We start from the raw sequence: 22,222 nt of genomic DNA on the forward strand, positions 1-22,222 counted from the left end.
TGATTGTTTCCTTTCAAATCCATTGTGGTGGTGTACAGAGCTAAAATGATGCAAATTGTGTCACTATCCAAATACATAGTCTTACATTTGTAAAAATGTCATAAAATAATATGTTCTTCGCTTTGTCATTATAGGGTATTGTGTGTAGATTGATTAGCGAAAAAAATAGTTTAATCCATTTTAGAATACGGCTGTAACATAACAATGTGGAAAAAGTCAAGGGGTCTGAATACTTTCTGAATGCACTGTACATGTAAATCTTAGAGACATAATGCATGCCACATGACATATTCATGTTAATACCAAGTTAAACTGAGCGTTTACAGTGAGAAATTCGATGTAAAAGATCCCATGACATTTATCTCAGCCTTTCAGTGAAGAGGGTCAGTAAACTGTTAACAGAAACAGTTGAGATTTGTTTTTGCCATTCCTATCAGCACAGTCTCTGGGTTTGACTCACAGAACAGTCTCTAGGTTTGGAACCCATCATCAAATGGCCTTTCTAGTTACACTTTGTATTCTACCGTTAGAAAACAAATATAGGCCTATGCTTTCAGTTCTTCATTTTTCGTGTGACTTCAGGTTTCTTGTAAGTTTCAGCCATTTTCAGTAACATGAACTAATAATTTTAGAAAGTGCACTTTGTGAGGCTTTAAGGCATGTCTTTTCAGTTGAGGGAAAAAAAGTGAGATCTTATCTTAAACGATGGGAAAAAAAACGTTAACTTAAAACTGGCCGTTCATGTGAAACTGAAACTGAGGTAATAACAAAAATCCCCGGCAGTTACCTTTATGTTCTCATTCCAGGAAACTGCTTATAGAATGAATATATATATATATATACATCACAGCTAAGGTTTATGTATGAGACTAAAAGTGATACTCCTAACTGTAGCAACAATATCAAACAGCTCCTTGAATGTCCCCAATGCTTTCACACCATTCACACCATTCTATTCTATCAGCTAGCTACTACTGCCCTCCCATGTTGAAATCAACTTACTGCCGCCACAACCAACATTTACAAAAGATGCCGTAAGACTTGTACACATTTTACTTGAACTCTTTTATTATGACGAAAGTATTTGCATTACAATATACTCTTGAAAAACAAGGACAACGGATATATCATGCACCTTGAAATTACAGTGACCCTTTTTAATCATTTTTTAAATCTTTATTTAAAGTGACAATGTCCCACAAACTTTTTATTGCAATGATTTCATTAAGTTAAAAAAAAAAGCAGGGAAGTTGCATAACAGTTATGAAGTTTCCACACAGATTAGAATGAGAGAAAGCACTTTCCAGAGGACAGCATCATCACCCCACTCCTTTACCCTCATTTGGCACTCTCACATGATAACAGCATCTGATCATTGCTCTCTTAAGCCTGCTAAATTAAGCCATTCACAGACCTGTATTTGGACGAAAGCTGGACTGTGAAAGACGGGTACAATTTGTCTCTGCTTAACCTAAGACACAGATAATGACAAGACAATAGGAAAGATTACTCATGCCTTGTTTCGTGTAACTGGTCCCTGAAACAGTCATTCATTCGAATTCTCTAGGGGCAAAAGAGGGCAGAGGGAGGGAGGGTATGGGGACAAGCTCTGTAGCATAATCAATACATATTTAAAAAAATAATAATACTTTTGCACAAGGATATGATGATTGTGTCATTTTCACCCCCATCTTTTCTTGAAGTCAGCCACACAGGAGAGCACAGCAAATATAGAACATTTTGGTTTTCTAATATTCAACTGCAATACCAAACTATGGTTTGAAATTCACACAGGATTATTTAAGCAAACTCACATAAAATGTCAGTCTGAGGAAAAGGCAAAAAATATATATTTGGTACCGTTATGTGAGCTATGAAATGTTATTATCCTGAACATGACATGAGTGAATGATACAAATAACACAAAACAAGTACACCTGGAACAAAACTGGCTTCACTTTTTAAGATATGTGATGTACAAGTGCTATTAAATGTTCACAATGGAATCTTGAATTGAAACATTAAAAAAAGGCTGACAATTTACTGCATCACAGAAGGAAAGAGATTCAGTTTGGGATTTCATCAAAACCTAAACAATGCCACCTAAGTTCTCGCAACATAAATGAAATTTCTCTCATCAACAGGGATAGATTTGAGCACCCCCTGGTCACTGTTCATACATTGGTCCATAATGTGACGGATACAGTTCAGCAATTGACTCTGAAAAGTTCACTGTTGAGTTACTTCTGACATGCTGTGTTCTGGAGCTAGAAGTTTTCCTACTGCCGAATTCTTTCTTCTGGGGGGGGGGGGTCCAGTGAGCGGGCAAGGTACGGACTTAGACCAACTCCACGTAATTGGCTGGGAACATTCCAAAATGACCGTCTGGGCCATAGCCCCGCCACCAGCCCTCGTCAATCATCTCGATGCCATTGAGGATGTCATCAGGATCGAAGGAAATCTCTGTCTCATCAGCTGAGAAAAGAGCAATAACTTAGATCACCATGTCCATTCGGATATCTGTTACTGTATTATTGTAAGGTGTCTATTCCGTCGCCAATGTTTCCCTGATTTCGTGAACCCCACTTAAAAACCAGGAAGTTTGTAGAAAGGATAATGGACCTATATATTATTTTATAAGACAATATTTGAGAACTCACCAAAATAAAAATGAGAGAATCAGAAATTCCTAAAATGTCATGGCATGTGGCTCCCATTGATTTTGTTATGTTTGAGTCACCCAGATAGCATAAAAACAAGGCATAAGCCATTGCAAAGTGTAGAAAGTGCAGGAAATTAATTTTGAACTGCAGTTTCTCTCAGCCCCATGAAAAAATGTGTAGAATTTCAGGAAATTATCTTTAAAAACAGAAACATTGTCTATGGGGCCAAGAAGAGTGCCTCTAAAACCATTGCCCCCCACAAATTTGCCACAGTTGTTGAAAAAAATCCTAGGGTAACTACTGCTCACTGACTGCCAGTTTCCATCTAGCAGTTTCACCCACATTCTCCATAAGGGAAATACAGCACGGTTACACATTGTTCACACAGAGAACCAGTTCAGTGGGTAGAGTGTCTACTGTAAATTGTCAGCAGGCTGTGACTAACAATGCTTACCAGCTTGGTAGTCGTATAGAGCCCTGGCACAGACGCCTCGATCGGTCTTCTTTGCAGCCACCTCATTCGTGTTCTCTTCCACCTGAGCGAACAACAAGGGGTGCTATACCTCTGAGAATGCTCTTCACATTTAAGTCCAAGCGCACATTTTTACCAAAGTCCTCTGGACTTAAATGGTATTTCAATAATGATTGTGATAAGGGATTTTCTAATTTAAAAAAGTATACTATTGCTGTTTACAAATAATGAATCTCACTGCTCATGTGCTGACAAATATTTACCTCTGGGGGCTCCTCATAGAGGTTGTTTTGGGCTGGCTCTGTGGCATGGTTGTGCTCAGTGGGAGCTGCTGTTGCCTTCACTGAAACAGAAAAAGTACATTGTCTTTATCCAAAAAGGAATACCTCTCTACCAACAGGTGGCAGCAGCAACACCAGGGATCCAGAGTACAAAGTAATTATGAAATGTGTCCAGAGAAAGGTTCATGATGAAACAGATGAGATGAATCGGACTGTTGTGTGATCAGACTGAGGTGTGTGGGGAGCAGGGCCCACCTTCATCTTGCCACTGATCCTCAGGGGTTGCATCCTGCTCATCCAAGCACTCAGATTGGGATGGCTCACCCACACTGGGAGTGGATTCATCCACAACGGTCTCATCCACACTGGGTTCTTATTATGACACAATTATGACACACAAATGATATACGAGCACAGATACACACAGTGTACAAACATACTAAAGCATGAACTCAAATATTCAGACACTGAATAATTATAAAACCATCTGTCAAGTCTCATGGAAAACAACAAGACACTGAATGAGATTGATGATGTACAGTGATCTAATGATGGACATGGCCTATGAGTCATGAGGGTGATGTTAAATTGAAATAACAAGAGATGAAAGGGAGTAGCATCAGGTCAATCATTTAGATTGATGGATTTAAAGCGAGTAGCATCAGGTAGGTATTTGACCAAAACACAAACATAGCAATTGTATGTCACTCAGTCACCTACGTGTGAAGTATGTGTGTGTGTTGGGAAAGGGTCAGTTTGTGTCAGCAGTATGAGTGAACTCAGACCTGCAGCAGGGACAGGAGAGGCGGAGCCTGTGGGCAGAGGGGAGGCTTGGCGCAGGGGCAAGCGGGACGGCTCGGGCTCGCATGGTTGCTTAGAGAGAAAAGGGCTGTTCAAACGCCCTGAGAAACACACACCAGAGCAGACAGACAGGTTGGCCGGGAAGGTTACCCAGCAGAGCAGAGACAACACAAAGCAGATGTGGACTAGAGACAAGATGTGATACGAGACAATGAGTTAAAGTTGATGAAGGCAGAGTAATGCGACAAGATTCGCCTCCTGCATGTTTCAACATGGCCCAGACAATCCCCTGATCTCGCTGCAAGACCACATCCCCACCTGACAAAGCTAGAAAGCCCAGCTAGGAAACACTCATGGAAAAAAACATTTTAAGAACTACACTATGTATATAAACAGCAAACAGTTGTATTGAATTGGTGGCATACCTGGCTGGGGGCTGGCAGGGGTGTGGGCAGCAGCAGGGGTGTCGGTGTCTGCCGTGCTGGGGGCCATGCCCTTCTCTCTCTGCTTGAACATCTCTCTGGGGTTCATAGAGCGCTGAGAGATCAGGGAGGCCGCCTCCTGAAACACACCATGTGGTCAGACAGACACACTGGGTATTGTATTGCCATAGCAACATTCCAGATGTGTTCTTTATTCAAAGGGAACAATACCATCTACTGTATGCATAAAGGTGTTCTGAATGATGTTCAAAGATGACAAGTCATGACTACAGTAAATGGTAGTAGAGCAGAAAGAATGTACAAACAGGAAAATGAAGGTAAGTGAAGCTATGGGGAGTTCAGATTCAAGCAAGGAGCAGATTTGGTTGTGTCAATGGAAAGGGAAGCAGGAAACAGAGGGTTCTGAGTCACAGGGTATAGGGAACCTTTAAACAATTATTAAACCCACAGGGGGCCACAGTTAACTCACATTGGCTTTCTCTACAGATTCACCACGCTTCATCCCTTTCTTCTGAGCTGCCTGGAAGTCCTTCTCCTGCTCCTCCTGATGATGATGCACCACACATAATTCAACACTACCCACGAGGCTACACCTACCGGTTCTGTATAGTTTGTTCTTGTGTTATACCTGCGTCCTAAATGTGTGCCTTGACATTTAAAACAGATCATTTAGGTGGGGTGCAGACCTGAGTTCAAATATCGCAATTACTTTTATATACATTTCAAAGAAAGTGTTCAGATATTTTTTTGGGGGGAAAAAACTAATAGTTTAATATTTGAATGCATTTGGAAATACACTTGGAAAGTATAGACATGTATTTTAAAATATACTGACTGAAATACACTCCCATGCTTTTAACCCAGGTATTTAAATAGTATTTGAAGATGCATTTAAATAGTAGGCTATTTATAGGAAATTATTTGAAAATAATTCCAATAGAAGTAATTGAGTAAGGCTACATTATCTGAAAATATGTAGGCCTATTTAAATAACAAATACACATGTATTTGAACCCAGTTCTGGCAGGGTGCATGTTGCATAAACGGATCTGCTGCCCCCTACATGAGGATGAAACACCAGTTAAACATAGCGGATTTGATTTGAGTTCTCCTCAGTCAGCCGGCCTGTCCTGCTGTGAGTCAGCAGACAACTCACCCATTGTTGTTTTTCATTGTCTCTGCTCTCAGCTTCCTGCTGCTGCTGGTACTTCCTGTTAAACAAATGGGAAAAGCAGACTTAATGGAAACCTGGCTGTCTTAATAAGGTCAACTCGATAAGATAACCACCTCCAGCTAAGTTTACTAACCACCATTTTACTCACTTCTGCTGGTCAATCATAGAGGCCCTCTCCTTGTCTCTCTTCTCTCTGAGAGTTGCCTCCTCGGCCTCTCGATCCTTCCGATCTTTTTCCAGCTTGTGGCGCTCTTCATCTGCCTTGCTGCGCTCCTCCCGCTGCCGCTTCTCCTCATCTTTCTGAGACACACAGAACACGAGACCAGGTTAGGGTATGCACTGTCATAACAAGCGGAGCAACACAAGCAAATCTAACCAGTATTTACATTTAAATGTACATTTTTGTAATTCAGCAGACGCTCTTATCCAGAGCGACTCACAAATAGTTCATTCATCTTAAGATAACTAGGTGAGACAACATCACAATCGTATCAAGTACATTTTCCCTCATGAGCAAAGTCAGTGCAAGTAGAAAAAGCATGTGAGACTTATTTAAGATACTCTTCAGAGGTAGGTTTTCAAACGTTTTTAAAAGATGGGCAGGGACTCCGCTGTCCTTAGTTTAGGGGGAAGCTTGTTCCACCATTGGGATGCCAGGACAGAGAAGAGTTTTGACTGGCTGAGTGGGAGCTGCCCTCCTGTAGGGGTGGCAGGGCCAAGAGACCAGAGGTGGCGTGCTCGGTTTGGGATATAGAGTTTGAGCATAGCTTGAAGGTAAGGAGGGGCTTCACATTGCTGCTCTGTAGGCAAGTACCAGGGTCTGGAAGATGATGCAAGCGTCGACTGGACACCAGTGGCGTGTGTGGAGGAGCGTGGCGACATGGAGAACATAGGAAGGTTGATGGCACAAGCAGGGAGCCTAGCCAACAGCGAGTTAGTTGCAGTATTCTACATGGGATATGACAAGTGCCTGGATTAGGACCTGCGCCATTCTTGTGTGAGGTAGGGTCATACTCTACGGATGTTGTAGAGCATTAACCTGCTGGAGCCACGCCAAGGTTCTTTGCACTCTGGGAGGGGGACACCGTGGAGTCCCTGTAGTGGCAGTAAGGTGTTGGGGCTGACTCACCTCTGCCTGCGCCCAGAAGTTGTCTTTATTGGTCCGTTTGATTTCAGACATGGCGTTAGTCTTCTGATACACAGAGCCCTGTCACAACAAAATACAAGCGTTAGTTAAACACAACAAAAAACTAATTGGCACTCCTAGACACCAACCCCCCACCTAGATCCAGTACTGACACAGCATGTCGGTTAATTATGCAGAGTTAACAGGCTTTAAACAGCCTGTCCTGGCCTGGCCTCTCTGGCTCCAGCCCTGGCCAACAATCATGAGCTCAACTAAGCCCCTGGATTCTACTGCACATGAGTCATTGTAAACAACCAGCTCTGCACATCACAACATCCAACATGTTGGAAACAAGCCCACACTGACAATCTCTCATCCGCAGCCTTGTGCAATGAATCTTACCAAAAATGTCCACAGGCAGACAAGTTATTAACCGAAACAAATTAGCTATGAGAGTATATCTGACCACAAAGCAACTTGCCTAACAGTGCAACCTGCCTGTACAAAACATCTCTACAGACACTTAACATCTGATGAAACAAACTCAATGCATAACTAAAATGTTCTGATTTTAATTTCCAAAAGGATAAGATGATGTATTTGGTACGTACCACAGGTCCCTGGGGACCAGCGTCTCGGAATTTGTTGGACTCTTTGTGGAAGCTGTAGTTGGCCCCTGAGGCCTTGGCCACCTTTTGCATAATAGCCTCAGGTTCCACATCCTCCTCTGCACGGGCATTTATTGTGACATGGGCTCCCTGGAGTTACAGCAGACATTTTAGCTACAAACACGCGTCACACATTACAGACAGATAAGGCCATGAAAGAGCTGTCCATAGGAGGGATATTTGATATCTGACAGCCACCACCCATAGGATTTGTTGACATGCAGTTAGCAAGGTGACTTTCATGATAACAACTGATAACAGACCACTTCAAGAGCTGATTCAGAACCACAACCAATAATTTACCATAAGTAGCATCCAACTTCTGCTGAACTCTTAAACACTCAAAAGCTATTACTGGCACTAACAGGGGTGTCTACTCAGTCATTCCTGCAATTGTTCTTAATTTCATGTCCTGTTGAGGTTAGTATTGCAAGTGTACACAAATACACTATATATGCACAAATGTATGTTGACGCCCCTTCAAATTAGTGGATTAGACTATTTCAGCCACACCCATTGCTGATAGGTGTATAAAATCGAAGACACAGCCATGAATACTGCCAATGTTTGACAATGGAGTTGAATGGCTTTACTGAAGAGCTCAGACTTTCTACGTGGCACCGTCACAGGATGCCACCTTTCCAACTAGTCAGTTCGTCACATTTCTGCCCTGCTAGAGCTGACCCACTCAACTGTAAGTGCTGTTGTGAAGTGGAAACGTCTAGGAGCAACAATGGTTCATCCACGAGGTGGTAGGCCACACAATCTCACATAAGTGACAGCCAAGTGCTGAAGCTCGTAAAAATCATCTGTCCTCGGTGGAAACACTCACTACAGAGTTCCAAACTGCCTCTAGGAGCAACGTCAGCAAAATAACTGTTCGTTGAGGAGCTTCATGAAATGAGTTTCCAAGGCCGAGCAGCCGCACACAAGCCTAAGATCACCATGCGCAATCCCAAGCGTCGGCTCGAGTGGTGTAAAGCTCGCCGCCATTGGACTCTGGAGCAGTGGAAATGCATTCTCTGGAGTGATGAATCACGCTTCAACATCTGGCAGTTCGACGGACAAATCTGGGTTTGGCAGATGCCAGGAGAATGCTACCTGCCCCAAAGCATAGTGCCAACTGTAAAGTTTGATGGATGGGGAATAATGGTCTGGGGCTGTTTTTCATGGTTTGGGCTAGGCCCCTTCGTTCCAGTGAACGGAAATCATAACGCTACAGCATACAATGACATTCTAGATGATTCTGTGCTTCCAACTTTGTGGCAACAGTTTGGGGAAGGCCCTTTCCTGTTTCAGCATGGCAATCCGTGCACAAAGCGATGTCCATACAGAAATTATTTGTCGAGGTCAGTATGGAAGAACTTGACTGGCCTGCAGAGCCCTGACCTCAACCCGATTGAACACCTTTGGGATGAATTGGAACACCAACTGCGAGCTAGGCCCAATCGTCCAACATCAGTAACCGGCCTCACTAATGCTCGTGGTTGAATGGAAGCAAGTTCCCTCAGCAATGTTCCAACATCTAGTGGAAATCCTTCCGTGAAGAGTGGAGGCTGATATAGCATGAAAGGGGAGACCAACTCCATCAATGTCCATGATTTGGGAATGAGATGTTCAATGAGCAGGTGTCCACATACTACAGAATTACACTACATGACCAAAAGTAGTTGATTTTGATCATTAACTAAACATAAGCAGTCTGTATGGAGAAAATGCCTAGACCAAGGGTACTCAACTATTAGCCTATGAGGTCCGGAGCCTGCTGGTTCGGTTCTACCTGATAATGAATTGCACACACCTGGTGTCCCAGGTCTAAATCAGTCTCTAATTTGAAGGGAATAATTTAAAAAATGCATTGGAACTGGCTTCGAGGTCCAGAGTTAGAGTGGTCTAAACCATGCCAAATTATATTACCTTGAGAAAATTAGCTATGGAGCTGACATGATTGGCACATAGTCCTTTCCTGGCGTCTTTCACACCTTCTCCAGTCTGAAACACAAATACTCATAGGATTCATTCAACTTGACAACATGATTTACAAAATACAGAGGAGTGCCACATTTGGAAGAAAAGGGAGTGTAGTGCAGCACTCACCCAGTTGATCAGGACGTATTTGCACAGGCCAGAGTTTGGGTCCTCGACACGACAGAAAGCGTACATTATTTTACCGCTGCTAAGTTCCTCCACCAGTTCCTCCAGTCCACCATCTGAAAACACCAGTATCAGGAACATTGTAGAATTTATGTTCTATGCAAAGTCTCTCATGTACATGACTGTGTATAGCCTACATTATGTACACAATATATGGCAAATGACTCCCTTTTTCAACATGCTCTATTTTTGACAGTGTGTGTTGTAAGTAGGGTTGCAGATTTTGTGGAATATTCAGAGATGGAAACTTTCCATGGGAATTAATACCATTTAAATGTATATGTTTTTTTTGCATTTGATATATTTACCATATGGCAACAGAAACAAACATTTGACCTTAATCATAAGTAGACATAATTGCAAATGATTAAATCCTTCCAATAGGGAAAAAAAATTGTTACAATTTTAACTTTTAATTAAATGAGTTGACTATTCACATGGGATGATTTCACTGAACAAAAGAAAGGGAATATTGAATGATCAGTCACATCTCCCAAAAACGTTTTCAACATACACTACCATTCAAAAGTTTGGGGTCACTTAGAAATTCAAGTCTTTTAAAGAAAAGCACATTTGTTGTCCATTAAAATAACACAATTAATCAGAAATACAGTATAGACATTGTTAATGTATTGTATTGTAGCTGGAAACTGCTGATTTTTATTGGAATAGCGACGTAGGCCCATTATCAGCGACCATCACTCCTGTGTTCCAATCGCACGTTGTGTTAGCTAATCCCAGTTGATCATTTTAAAAAGGCTAATTAATCATTAGAAAACCCTTTTGCAATTATGTCAGCAAAGCTGAAAACTGTTGTTCTGATTAAAGAAGCAATAAAACGGTCCTTCATAAGATTAGTTGAGTATCTGGAGCATCAGCATTTATGGGTTCGATTACAGGCTCAAAATGGCCAGAAACAAAGACCTTTCTTCTGAAACTCATCAGTCTATTCTTGTTCTGAGAAATGAAGGCTATTCCATGCAAGAAATTACCAACAAACTGAAGATCTTGTACAACGCTGTGTAGTACTCCCTTCACAGAACAGCACTAACTGGCGCCAAACAGAATGGAAAGAGTGGGAGGCCCCGGTGCACAACTGAGCAACAGAACAAGTACATTAGTGTCTAGTTTGAGAAACAGACATCTCAAGTCCTCAACTAGCAGCTTCATGAAATTAAGTGACACCATAGGCCTTGTTGATCTCTACACACGACAGGATGCTCTTGCCAGCATACTTGGGGTCCAACATGTACGCTGCGGCGTGTATGGGCTTCAGGCAGAAGTCTTCACGCTTTTTGATGTATTTCAGAACTGCAGTTTCCTCTGCTTGGAGCAACAGTGAAGTGGGCAGGGCAGTACGGATTTCTTCTCTTACATCTGCAAGCAGATTCTGAACATCACACAGGATGGCATTGTCTCCCTCAATCCGTGCAATGGCTACTGCTATAGGTTTCAGGAGTTTCAGGCTGCTTACCCCTCTCTCCCAAAATACATCATCCATCTTGATGGGCCTGTCCATATCGGCAGACTATGATATGACCTTTTCTTGGAGACGCCTTCCCCTCCAGGACTGTCAAACATGACACCACCACCCTAATGGGTGTTGCTGGGCAGCTTCAATGTGGTGCTCTTATTCTTCTCACTTTGCTGCTATAACTTGATGACCCTTCACATACCTAACCATTTCCTTGGCTCTCTTGTAGAGTGTATCCATTGTTTTCAGTGCCATGATGTCCTAGAGGAGCAGATTCAATGGGTGTGATGTGAGGGTAGGACTCCTCCACTTTAGACCAAGCAGCCTTCATGTTCACAGCATTGTCTGTCACCAGTGGAAATACCTTCTGTGGTCCAAGGTTATTGATAACTGCCTTCAGCTCATCTGCAATGTTGAGACCGGTGTGTCTATTGTCCCTTGTGTCTGTGCGCTTGTAGAATACTGGTTAGGTGTGGAGATGTAGTTAATTATTCCTTGTCCATGACCATTTGACCACCCACCAGAGATGATTGCAATACAGTCTGCTTTCTCTATGATTTGCTTGACCTTCACTTGAACTCTGTTGAACTCTGCATCCAGAAAATGAGTAGATAACACATGTCTGGTTTGAGGCGTGTATGCTGGGCAAAGAACATTCAGAAATCTCTTCCAATACACCATGCCTGTGAGCATCAGAGGTGAACCAGTTGCATACACGGCTCAAGCAAGACATTCATCAGCATTTCTGACTACGTTCCTCCATTGAGTGAAAAAAACCTTCTGATTCTAGGAGAACCATGAGCTGTTGCTATCGATAAAGTGTCTGATTCATCCTTTTCACCTCGAATAGGAGTAGAGGGACTTTTGTCAGAGGTCGCTTGTTGTGAGAACTGAGGGAATTTGATGCACTTGGCCAGATGATGCAGCATCTTTCTTGCATTCTTCACATACGAGTTGGCACAGTTTTTGCAAATGTACACAGCTTTTCCTTCTACATTAGCTGTAGTGAAATGTCTCCACACATCAGATGGTGCCACAGCATTTTCCTGTAAAGATTATGAAAATAATGAGTGAAAATACCCTGAATACAATTCCATATGCAGATAAATAGTTAAGCAGTTAGATTAAACAACTCCTTTGCAAAATGTTTTAAAATGAAACATGTATGGAAACAGGTGAATTAACACTCCTCAATTAGCAGGCTCAATCAATCTAAAAACCTACATGGTAGCAAAAACTAACCATCAGAAATTGTTAACAAGTTAGAAATTATTTAAACACACTTTGCTGTAGGCTACTATTTATGACATGCAAAGAAAATCATGCATGTCATATAAAATATATTCACCCCACCCAGTATTGTAATCAAAACTTACCAGAAAGCATGCAGTCCTTGGCTAAGAGTGTAGTAGTGTGGGCTCAAAAGCATCTCAGTGTGCAAGATCTTGAGAATCAGCTGTACATGTGATGGAAGAATGCACTGTGCATGCAGAGGGTTGCAATTCCATTGAATTGGGGATAGTTTAACCAAAATATGCCACAAGACCTAGAATTGCCTTGTGTATCCCACAAAAAAAAGGTTCACTGTTGTTATAAGCTAACTTTTTTTAATGAATTTTTGCAAAATTCCCCAAATTCCAGGCCGGAATTTTACTGCAAAGTCTCCAACCCTTTGCAACCATAGTTGTAAGTATCTTGATTAATCCCCCTGCCCCCCGAAAAGGCGAATACACCAGCGTAAGCCTTTTTGTATACCACGTCAATTAATTATCAGATCTATGCAGAAACAGAGTGCTCATTTTCTTTATATTCCTGTAGTCACCTGTTGAAGTGTCCTGGGGCAAGGATTCTTTTGGGGATTTTCATGTACCTCAGTCAAGCAGCTGATTTTCTTATTTTTCAATCTTGGCTAAAGCGCGATTGGGTACACTTTCTACTTAATGATAGCTAATTTGAGGACATTTTTTGCCAACTTACTATGACTGACATGTGGTCATCTCACCTTGCTACCTTAAAATTAATGCACTAACTAATCTAAGTCGCTCTGGATAAGAGCGCCTGCTAAATGACTAAAATGTAAATGTTTTCCCCTACTACATTACACATGCTTGGTTATCTTTCTTTTCACATATGCAAATAGTTATCTTCTGAAAGAAAACTGTCTGGGAGACTTACCCAAACAATACAAATGTGTCACTACTGCAAAAGATTAACATTTACCTTTGCTACCTTAAGTGAGGGTGTTGTCTGAGATCATAATTGCAGACTCGATACCAGACAGAATACATTTACATGTTGGAGCCTTTCTTGGATTCTGTCTACCACACTCACCTCCCTTCTCTGCCAATCGTATATCATTAGTGTTCCCCTCGTAGGTGAACAAGGCCCTGCAGAGAAGAACGCCAGGTTACAGGATCACACAACAATTGCAAAATTGTACATTGGAAGCCTAATAAGCAGTTTAAATAGACCGTCAGCATCAGTATTCAAAACCAAACTTAGCAAGCTATTGCAGAATAGCATCCTGAAGCAACCTAGCTAAGTGATGTGCCTTACTCAAAACATGACACTTGATTGAACTGCATAACTTCGGATCAGAACCATTAAAGCTGCAATATGTAACTTTTTGGGTGACCCACCAAATTCACATTGAAAAGTGAGATAGATCTATCATCCTCATTGAAAGCAAGTCAAAGAAGCGGTAGATCTGTTCCATTTCATGATAGCCAAATTGGTAGTTACAGTCTTGTCCCATCGCGGCAACTCCCGTACGGAGGCGAAGGTCGAGAGCCATACATCCTCTGAAACACAACCCTGCCAAGCCGCACTGCTTCTTGACACTGATCTCTTAACCTGGAAGCCAGCCGCACCAATGTGTTAGAGGACACCATACAACTGGCAACCGAAATCAGCATGCATGTGCCAGGCCCTCCACAGGAGTTGCTAGAGCGCAATGGGACAAGTACATCCCAGCCAGCCAAACCCTCCCCTAACCCGGGTGATGCGGGACCAATTGAGCACCACCTCATTGGTCTCCCGGTCTCGACACAGCCCGGGATCAAACCGGTTCTTTAAAGATGCCTCAAGCACCGCAATGCCGTGCCTTAGACCACTGCGCCACTATGGAGTCTATGTGAGCCATTTCTATGCTTCCCGTTCTTAAGTTTCATTTTTGCATCTTTTACTTTCGGTTTTGTACATCAGCTTCAAAGAGCTGAAAATACTATATTTTCGGTTTAGATGGTACACTATACTTGCTTGTATTGTCACATATACTGAAATTAGGCAAACTATTAGAATTTGGACAAACAGGAAATGGCGGAGCGATTTCAGCTTAGTGCAACTTAGTGTGCAAAATGTAGAGCTTTTGTAGAGCTATGTATACCAAACAAAAATATGTAAAGTGTTGGTCCCATGTTTCATGAGCTGAAATATCCCAGAAATGTTCCATACTCAAAAAATGCTTATTGCTTTAAAAGTTGTGCACAATTTTCTTTACATCCCTGTTAGTGAGCATTTCCTCCTTTGCCAAGATAATCCATCTACCTAACAGGTGTAGCATATCAAGAAGCTGATTAAATAGCATGATCATTACAAGTGCACTTTGTGCTGGGGACAATAAAATATAACTTTTTTTTTTTAAGTGCAGTTGTATCACAATACCACAGATGCCTAAAGCTGAGGGAGTGTGCAATTGGCATACTGACTGCAGGAATGTCCACCAGAGCTGTTGCCAGAGAATTTAATGTTCATTTCTCTACCATAAGTCACCTCATTTTAGAGAATTTGGCATACATCTAACCGGCCTCACAACATGTAACCACGCCAGCTCAGGACCTCCACATTCAGCTTCTTCACCTGCGTCATCATCTGAGACCAACCATTCGGACAGCTGATGAAACTGTGGGTTTGCACAACCAAATTATTTCTGCACAAACCGTCAAACCGTCTCAGGGAAGCTCATCTGTGTGCTCGTCGACCTCACCAGGGTCTTGACCTGACTGAAGTGTCATAACCGACTTCAGTGGACAAATGCTCACCTTCGACAGCCACTGACAAGCTGGAGAAGTGTGCTCTTTACAGATGAATCTCGGTTTCAACTGCACTGGGCAGATGGCAGACATGTGGGCAAGCGGTTTGCTGATGTCAATGTTGTGAACAGAATGCCCCATGGTGGCTTTATAGTATGGGCAGGCATAAGCTATGGACAATGAACACAATTGCATTTTAATTCGATGGAAACATAAATGCATAGATACCATGAGATCCTGAAGCCCATTGTCGTGCCAGTCATCCTCTCATGTTTCAGCATGTTAATGCACAGCCCTGTACACAATTCCTGGAAGCTGAAAATGTCCCCATTGTTTCATAGTCTGCATACTCACTAGACATGTCAACCATTGAGCATGTTTGGCATGCTCTGCATCGACGTGTACAACAGCATGTTCAAGTTCCAAAAATCTTTGAAATTGTTGCGTTTATTTTTGTTCGGTGTAATTATATGGTGAGAAATGTCTAAAAAACACTTATGAGAGCTTCCTCTTTCAGTTAGCCAAGTCTGGTCCCTATGCCATGGTTGAGCTAAATAACTTTTAATTCAGCAACAGGATGTGTGCGAAGACTAAAACCCTCTGGGTTTGATAAACCGTCTTGACAACTAAAGCAGGTCAATTAAGGTCATCTTTAAACACCTACACCAACAGGTTTTATTTGAAGTGACACAGAAAATTAACTTGATGCTCCAGAAACGTATTTTCTCTAGTACAAATTCGGACTAACTAGCTACTGTAGCTAGCTAACATTAGCCAAATGAGTTAGCTGCATACAAGTTTAGGCATTGCAATGTGAATGAATCCAATAAAATAAATAAAACAGGTAACTCAAATAGGCTAAGTCATGTTATATAGCACCATCATGAACTAGTTAGCTAACGTTAGATAGCTACTCAACGAGCTAAGGAAATTGCCAGACTACAAGGTCATCAGATTTAACTCGACGAAACATGGCAATAATCATCATACTGCTTCGTTGTAACACAATTAATTTTCATTGCACAACTTGTGAGTTAGTTAACTGATATGATAGCTAAGTTAGCTAGGGAGCTAGCTACTTAAACATAGCGGATGCAACATGTTATGGCGAGGCAATTAAAGATAGCTACCGTCCTTACCAGTTGGTGTTGGATTTCTCATCTACAACCTCTTTGTAAGCATTTGTCAGGGAAATTCCGTTTTTACTTAAGTTCACTGCCATCTTTCTTTCGCTCAAACACTTGCGCTAGCTGTGAAACGCCCGTCCTAGCTACTTTATGGAGGAAGTCGAATATAATCACTTCTGAATGAGCGCTCAGCACACAGGAAACTCGTCTCATAACATGAACAGAACCAGAGACCTCTCTGACAGAACATTCCACCTCATCCACTCTGACTAGGCGCCCTCTGATGGAACATTGACGTGAAACTGGTCATGTTTACAGTATTCTTTCTGTACCATTTATGCAAGTAATGTATATACTGTTTTTCTTTTCCATACACTGACTAGGCTACATGCAACCCCAATTTTTGTCTTAAAGTAGACTTTGTTAACTTTTCTGCTTGTAAAATAAACTTTACATGTTGAGTTCTATGGGGCAGCTACAGTTAGCAGGATGTAGAGTGGGGCCAAGCGTTCTAGATAAGCGTATTATTGTTTATGTTCCAAAAAATGGTTTTACAGACCCAAAGTAGAAACATCCCTAATCTCTGATATTAGTAACAAAGTTGATCTAACCCTGATAACACAGCCTGTTAGACCAGACATGGAAAACTACACAGACAAGGGAATATATATATTAGAATATATATATATATATAGTTGAAATATGAAGTTTACATACACTTAGGTTGGAGTCATTAAAACTCGATTTTCAACCACTCCACAAAAGTCTTGTTAACAAACTATCGTTTTGGCTACTCGGTTAGAACATCTACTTTGTGCATGACACAAGTCATTTTTCCAACAATTGTTTACAGACAGATTATTTCACTTATTCACTGCATCACAATTCCAGTGGGTCAGAAGTTTACTTTAAACAGCTTGGAAAAATCCAGAAAATTATGTCATGGCTTTAGAAGCTTCTAATAGGCTAATTGACATCATTTGAGTCAATTTGAGGTGTACCTGTGGATGTATTTCAAGGCCTACCTTCAAACTCAGTGCCTCTTTGCTTGACACCATGGGAAAATCAAAAGAAAATCAGTCAAGGCCTCAGATTATTATTTTTTGGGACCTCCACAAGTGTGGTTCATCCTTGGGAGCAATTTCCAAACGCCTGAAGGTAACACGTTCATTTGTACTAACAATAGTACGCAAATATAAACACCATGGGACCAAGCAGCAGTCATACCGCTCAGGAAGGAGACCCGTTTTGTCACCTAGAGATTAATGTACGTTGGTGCAAAAAGTGCAAATCAATCCCAGAACAACAGCAAAAGATCTTGTGAAGATGCTGGAGGAAACAGGTACAAAAGTATTAATATCCACAGTAAAACGAGTCCTATATCGACATAACCTGAAAGGCTGCTCAGCAAGGAAGAAGCCACTGCTCCAAAACCGCCATTAAAAAAAGCCAGACAATGGTTTGCAACTGCACATGGGGACAAAAAAATGTCCTCTGGTCTGATGACACAAAAATAGAACTGTTTGACCATAATGACCATCGTTTTGTTTGGAGAAAAAAAGGGGGACGCTTGCAAGCTGAAGAACACCATCCCAACCGTAAAGCACGGGGTTGGCAGCATCATGTTGTGGGGGTGCGTTGTCGGAGGAGGGACTGGTGCACTTCACAAAATAGATGGAATCATGAGATATGAAAATTGTGGATATATTGCAACAACATCTCAAGACATCAGTCAGGAAGTTAAAGCTTGGTCACAAATGGGTCTTCAAATGGACAATGACCCCAAGCATACTTCCAAGGTTGTAGCAAAATGGCTTAAGGACAACAAAGTCAAGGTATTGGAGTGGTCATCACAAAGCCCTGACCTCAATCCTATAGAACATTATTTTGTTGGCAGAACTGAAAAAGCATGTGCGAGTAAGGAGGCCTACAAACCTGACTCGGTTACACCAGCTCTGTCAGGAGGAATGGGCCAAAATTCACCCAACTTATTGTGGGAAGCTTGTGGAAGACTACCCGAAACATTTGACCCAAGTTAAACAATTTAAAGGCAATGCTACCAAGTACTAATTGCGTGGATGTAAACTTCTGACCCACTGGGAACATGATGAACAAGCTGAAATAAATCACTCTACAATTATTCTGACATTTCACATTCTTAAAATAAAGTGGTGATCCTAACTGACCTAAAACAGGGAATTTTTACTAGGATTAAATGTCAGGAATTGTGAAAAACTGAGTTGAAATATATTTTGCTAAGGTGTATGTGAACTTCTGACTTCAACTGTGCATACATACACTACCATTCAAAAGTTTGGGGTATTTAGAAATGTCCTTGTTTTTGAAAGAAAGCATATTTGTTGCCCATTAAAATAACAAAATGTGTCAGAAATACAGTGTAGACTGTTGTAAATGACTATTGTAGCTGGAAACTGCTGATTTAACGGAATATCTACATAGGCATACAGAGGCCCATTATCAGCAACCATCACTCCTGTGTTCCAATGACACGTTGTGTTAGCTAATCCAAGTTGATCATTTTAAAAAGGCTAATTGATAATTAGAAAACCCTTTTGCAATTATGTTAGCACAGCTGAAAACTGTTGTTCTGATTAAAGAAGCAATAAAACTGGTCTTCTTTAGACTAGCTGAGTATCTGGAGCAACAGTATTTGTGGGTTCGATTACAGGCTCAAAATGTCCAGATACAAAGACCTTTCTTCTGAAACTCGTCAGTCTATTCTTGTTCTGAGAAATTAAGGCTATTTCATGGGAGAAATTGCCAAGAATCTGAAGATCTCGTACAACGCTATGTACTACTCCCTTCACAGAACAGCGCAAACTGTCTAACCAGTATAGAAAGAGTGGGAGACGCCCGTGCACAACTGAGCAAGAGGACAAGTACATTAGAGTGTCAAGTTTGAGAAATGGATGCCTCACAAGTCCTCAACTGGCAGCTTCATTAAATAGTACCCACAAAACACCAGTCTCAACGTTAACCGTGAAGAGGCGACTCCGGGATGCTGGGCTTCTAGGCAGAGTTGTTAAGAAAAAGCCATATCTCAGGCTGGCCAATAAAAATAAAAGATTAAGATTGGGGAAAAGAACCGAGCCTCCCAGAGTCGCATCTTCACTGTTGACTTCGAGACTGGTGTTTTGCGGGTACTATTTAATGAAGCAGCCAGTTGATGTGTGAGGCGCCCGTTTCTCAAACTAGACACGAATGTACTTGTCCTCTTGCTCAGTTGTGCTCCGGTCAGACAAGTGAAAACTATGGTCAGTAAAGAAAACGTGTCAATACTTTGCCCCTTGATAACCAGCTCACTTCTGTATGTTGTAAAAGCGTTACATGGTCGCTGCCCATATTACATTTATATTTAGCAGACGCTCTTATCCAGAGCGATTGCATAGTGCAGAAAATACATAAGTTCAGGGGCCTTGCTTTAACAAAGTTAACCACATTTACTGAAGTGTCCAAAACATCTTTCAAACTGTCAGGCTTGGCAGCAAGAGCCTCTCGGGTGGATGATGCAGTGTACCCAAGTGGCGTCGGGAGTAACTGCTTGCACACGCGTTACCACTCCAGTCTCCCTGTCATGGCTTTTGCGCCATCAGTACAGATTCCAACATGAGCAGCAGCTACGTTTGGCTACATATGGACTGTTAGTGGAAGTCCCGTGAGAGAGTAACAGTTAATGTGATTGGATGTACATAAAAAAAAATACATTTATTTAACTAGGCAGGTCAGTTAAGAACAAATGATTGTTTTCAATAATGGTTCTGCACCATGTTCACGGGCAGAATGACAGGTTTTTACCTTGTCAGCTCGGGGATTCGATCTTACAACCTTTCAATTACTAGTCCAACGCTCTAACTACTAGGCTACCTGCCGCCCCAATTATTTGACATTGTGTTGTTACTTCGCTGAACACGAGATGGTTTAATTTTATTTTTGGCAGTGAAACGAGTCTACTAAAGGTGAGAGAAAAAACTCACCCAAATGTATAGCCCCGTTCGAAAAATATAAATGGACTGTTTGAAAATGTTTTATTTTTTTAAATAAAAAATATTTGTTAATGTGAATCACATTTTTATTTGGCGTACCCCAGTTTGGGAATACCTAGTGTAGATGTAGGGGGGGAGAAAGTTAAAGAATGATTTATTTTCCTCTGAACAGGGTATTGTAGTAGATACCAGGGCCACCCGATTGTGTCAAGAACTCCAACGCTGCTGGGTTTTTCACAGTCAACAGTTTGTGTATCAAGAATGGTCTTTGATTTGATTAAATATTTTTATAGTCAAGAAATTAGTTATGGTGTTGGAAAGTCAAAATCACATACAGATACTACATTTGAGATGCATTTATTTCAAAAGGCTGGTCCTGAATTTTAAGTTAGCAAGTCTGTACATTTAAAAAATTTAAATTGTAGATGTATTTCAATTTACATGGCAAGTATCTACTGATCAAATTAAATAAATGTCCCTTTGGGGAAAACAAGCCCTGATAGCAATTTACATTATCTATACACAAAATGGTAAAGGCTAAGATTTTAATTAAAGGTGTCAGGCAAATTAATTGTAAAGAAATAAATCCCTGATATCTGGCAAATGGCTGTGAAAAGGTTCTCCATTTTGCAAAGCATGCCAAGCTGCCTATCATGACCTCCATTGAGATCATTCTAGTCTGTATCTCTTTAGATCAAACCAAGATGTTATTCTGAAAGGAACATTTGATGGATCGATGCTGATTGCACTAAAAAATGACAACTGGAAGACAGATTAAGAATAAATAAATAACCAAACAAATACAAAGAGCGAAATCAGCAACCAAGTTTTGTCCAGTGGCATTACTGACTGCCTGTCTTTTTAAGAATTGGTTTTACTGCCAGATGATTCTGATGTATTCAGAGTCGATATTCAATCCATTGCAGCTAAATTGTAGAACAATTTTGAAAAGGCATTTTGTGCCAAAATCATATCCTTATGCCCTATTCTAAATGTCATAATGAGAACGTATGCATTGAGCTCCATAGTAAGTAAAAAACCAGTCTATAGTCTAGAACATGTTTTTCCAGCCCAGTCAACCTAACTGATCCTTCATTAAATCTATGGAAAGACCGTCACTGCGACAATATCAAGCATTTCACAAGTTTGGCTTCTCTCCACCTGACAAACATTTCAGAAGGAATAGTAAGTTGATCGAGTTTGGTATGAGGGTTTTGTAGTGGATTGTTGACAGGGAGGCCAGCATCAGGGTTAGTACCTGGCTTCCCGATAGAGTCAACCCCTAGTTGTGAACTGTGGTTGTGCTGAGCCTGATGGCAGGGCCAGCACCCCATCATGGACCAGGGTTGAGCTGGCCCACCATTGTGCAGGAAGCCACTCAACAGTGTGGCGGGCCAATGGCTCATCACAAACTTGCAGTACAGCCTGTTTGTTAGGCCAATGTAAAGGCATGACAATGGATGTCATTTAAATACTATGAGGGTGGTTGATTAAGCAAGGGGATTCAGGTTGTGGCTAATGAAGATTGGATGAAAATTGGGATGGTCACAGCTCTATGTCCATATATGGAGTTTTGGTAATGGCCTCATTCCAATGTGTGTCTGGGCCCATATGGTGTTCCTGCTTCAGGGGGTGCATTGCAATATTAATGTTGATGCCGATGTGTGGCATTCCTGTTCAGGGCCACATTTCAATATGAGCTCTGTACCCATATATGGAGTTCCTGCTCGAAGTCTACATTCCAATACAGAAGACAATGCCCATATATGGAAGTTCCTGAAGTTTCTTCTGAATCTTAAAACGC

The 22,222-nt window shown here is 41.4% G+C and overlaps 1 protein-coding gene across 7 annotated transcripts; it reads right to left on the reverse strand.

Annotated features, from left to right (window-relative positions):
- Positions 1 to 1,041: 1,041 nt before the first annotated feature.
- On the reverse strand, positions 1,042 to 16,632 carry LOC115140048 (drebrin-like protein B). Of its 7 annotated transcripts, XM_065026640.1 has the most exons (16): positions 16,427 to 16,632; positions 13,588 to 13,643; positions 9,726 to 9,838; positions 9,546 to 9,620; positions 7,572 to 7,718; positions 6,964 to 7,041; positions 5,983 to 6,134; positions 5,817 to 5,871; positions 5,130 to 5,204; positions 4,643 to 4,778; positions 4,202 to 4,318; positions 3,772 to 3,788; positions 3,672 to 3,735; positions 3,399 to 3,478; positions 3,118 to 3,199; positions 1,042 to 2,475 (listed from the first exon to the last, which is right to left on the reverse strand). In XM_065026640.1, the coding sequence occupies exons 1-16, from the start codon at positions 16,507 to 16,509 to the stop codon at positions 2,339 to 2,341; spliced, it is 1,467 nt and encodes a 488-aa protein (XP_064882712.1). In that variant the 5' UTR covers positions 16,510 to 16,632; the 3' UTR covers positions 1,042 to 2,338. The 7 variants fall into 7 exon arrangements, with proteins under 7 accessions (XP_064882712.1, XP_029533947.2, XP_064882714.1 ...); XM_029678087.2 differs by having other exon boundaries at positions 3,672 to 3,788; XM_065026642.1 differs by lacking the exon at positions 4,202 to 4,318 and having other exon boundaries at positions 16,427 to 16,630.
- Positions 16,633 to 22,222: the final 5,590 nt, after the last annotated feature.

Source organism: Oncorhynchus nerka, linkage group LG13, assembly GCF_034236695.1.
Source record: "Oncorhynchus nerka isolate Pitt River linkage group LG13, Oner_Uvic_2.0, whole genome shotgun sequence".
Lineage (NCBI taxonomy): Eukaryota > Metazoa > Chordata > Actinopteri > Salmoniformes > Salmonidae > Oncorhynchus > Oncorhynchus nerka.

Excerpts from the sequence above, each read along its gene's own strand:
- LOC115140048 (XM_029678087.2), bottom strand. The coding sequence starts at position 16,509 with ATGGCAGTGAACTTAAGTAAAAACGGAATTTCCCTGACAAATGCTTAC. Across the intron at positions 9,839-13,587 it reads ACGATTGGCAGAGAAGGGAG|ATGGTGGACTGGAGGAACTG; the intron begins GTGAGTGTGGTA and ends TGGTGTTTTCAG. Across the intron at positions 2,476-3,117 it reads TCTATACGACTACCAAGCTG|CTGATGAGACAGAGATTTCC; the intron begins GTAAGCATTGTT and ends CTCTTTTCTCAG.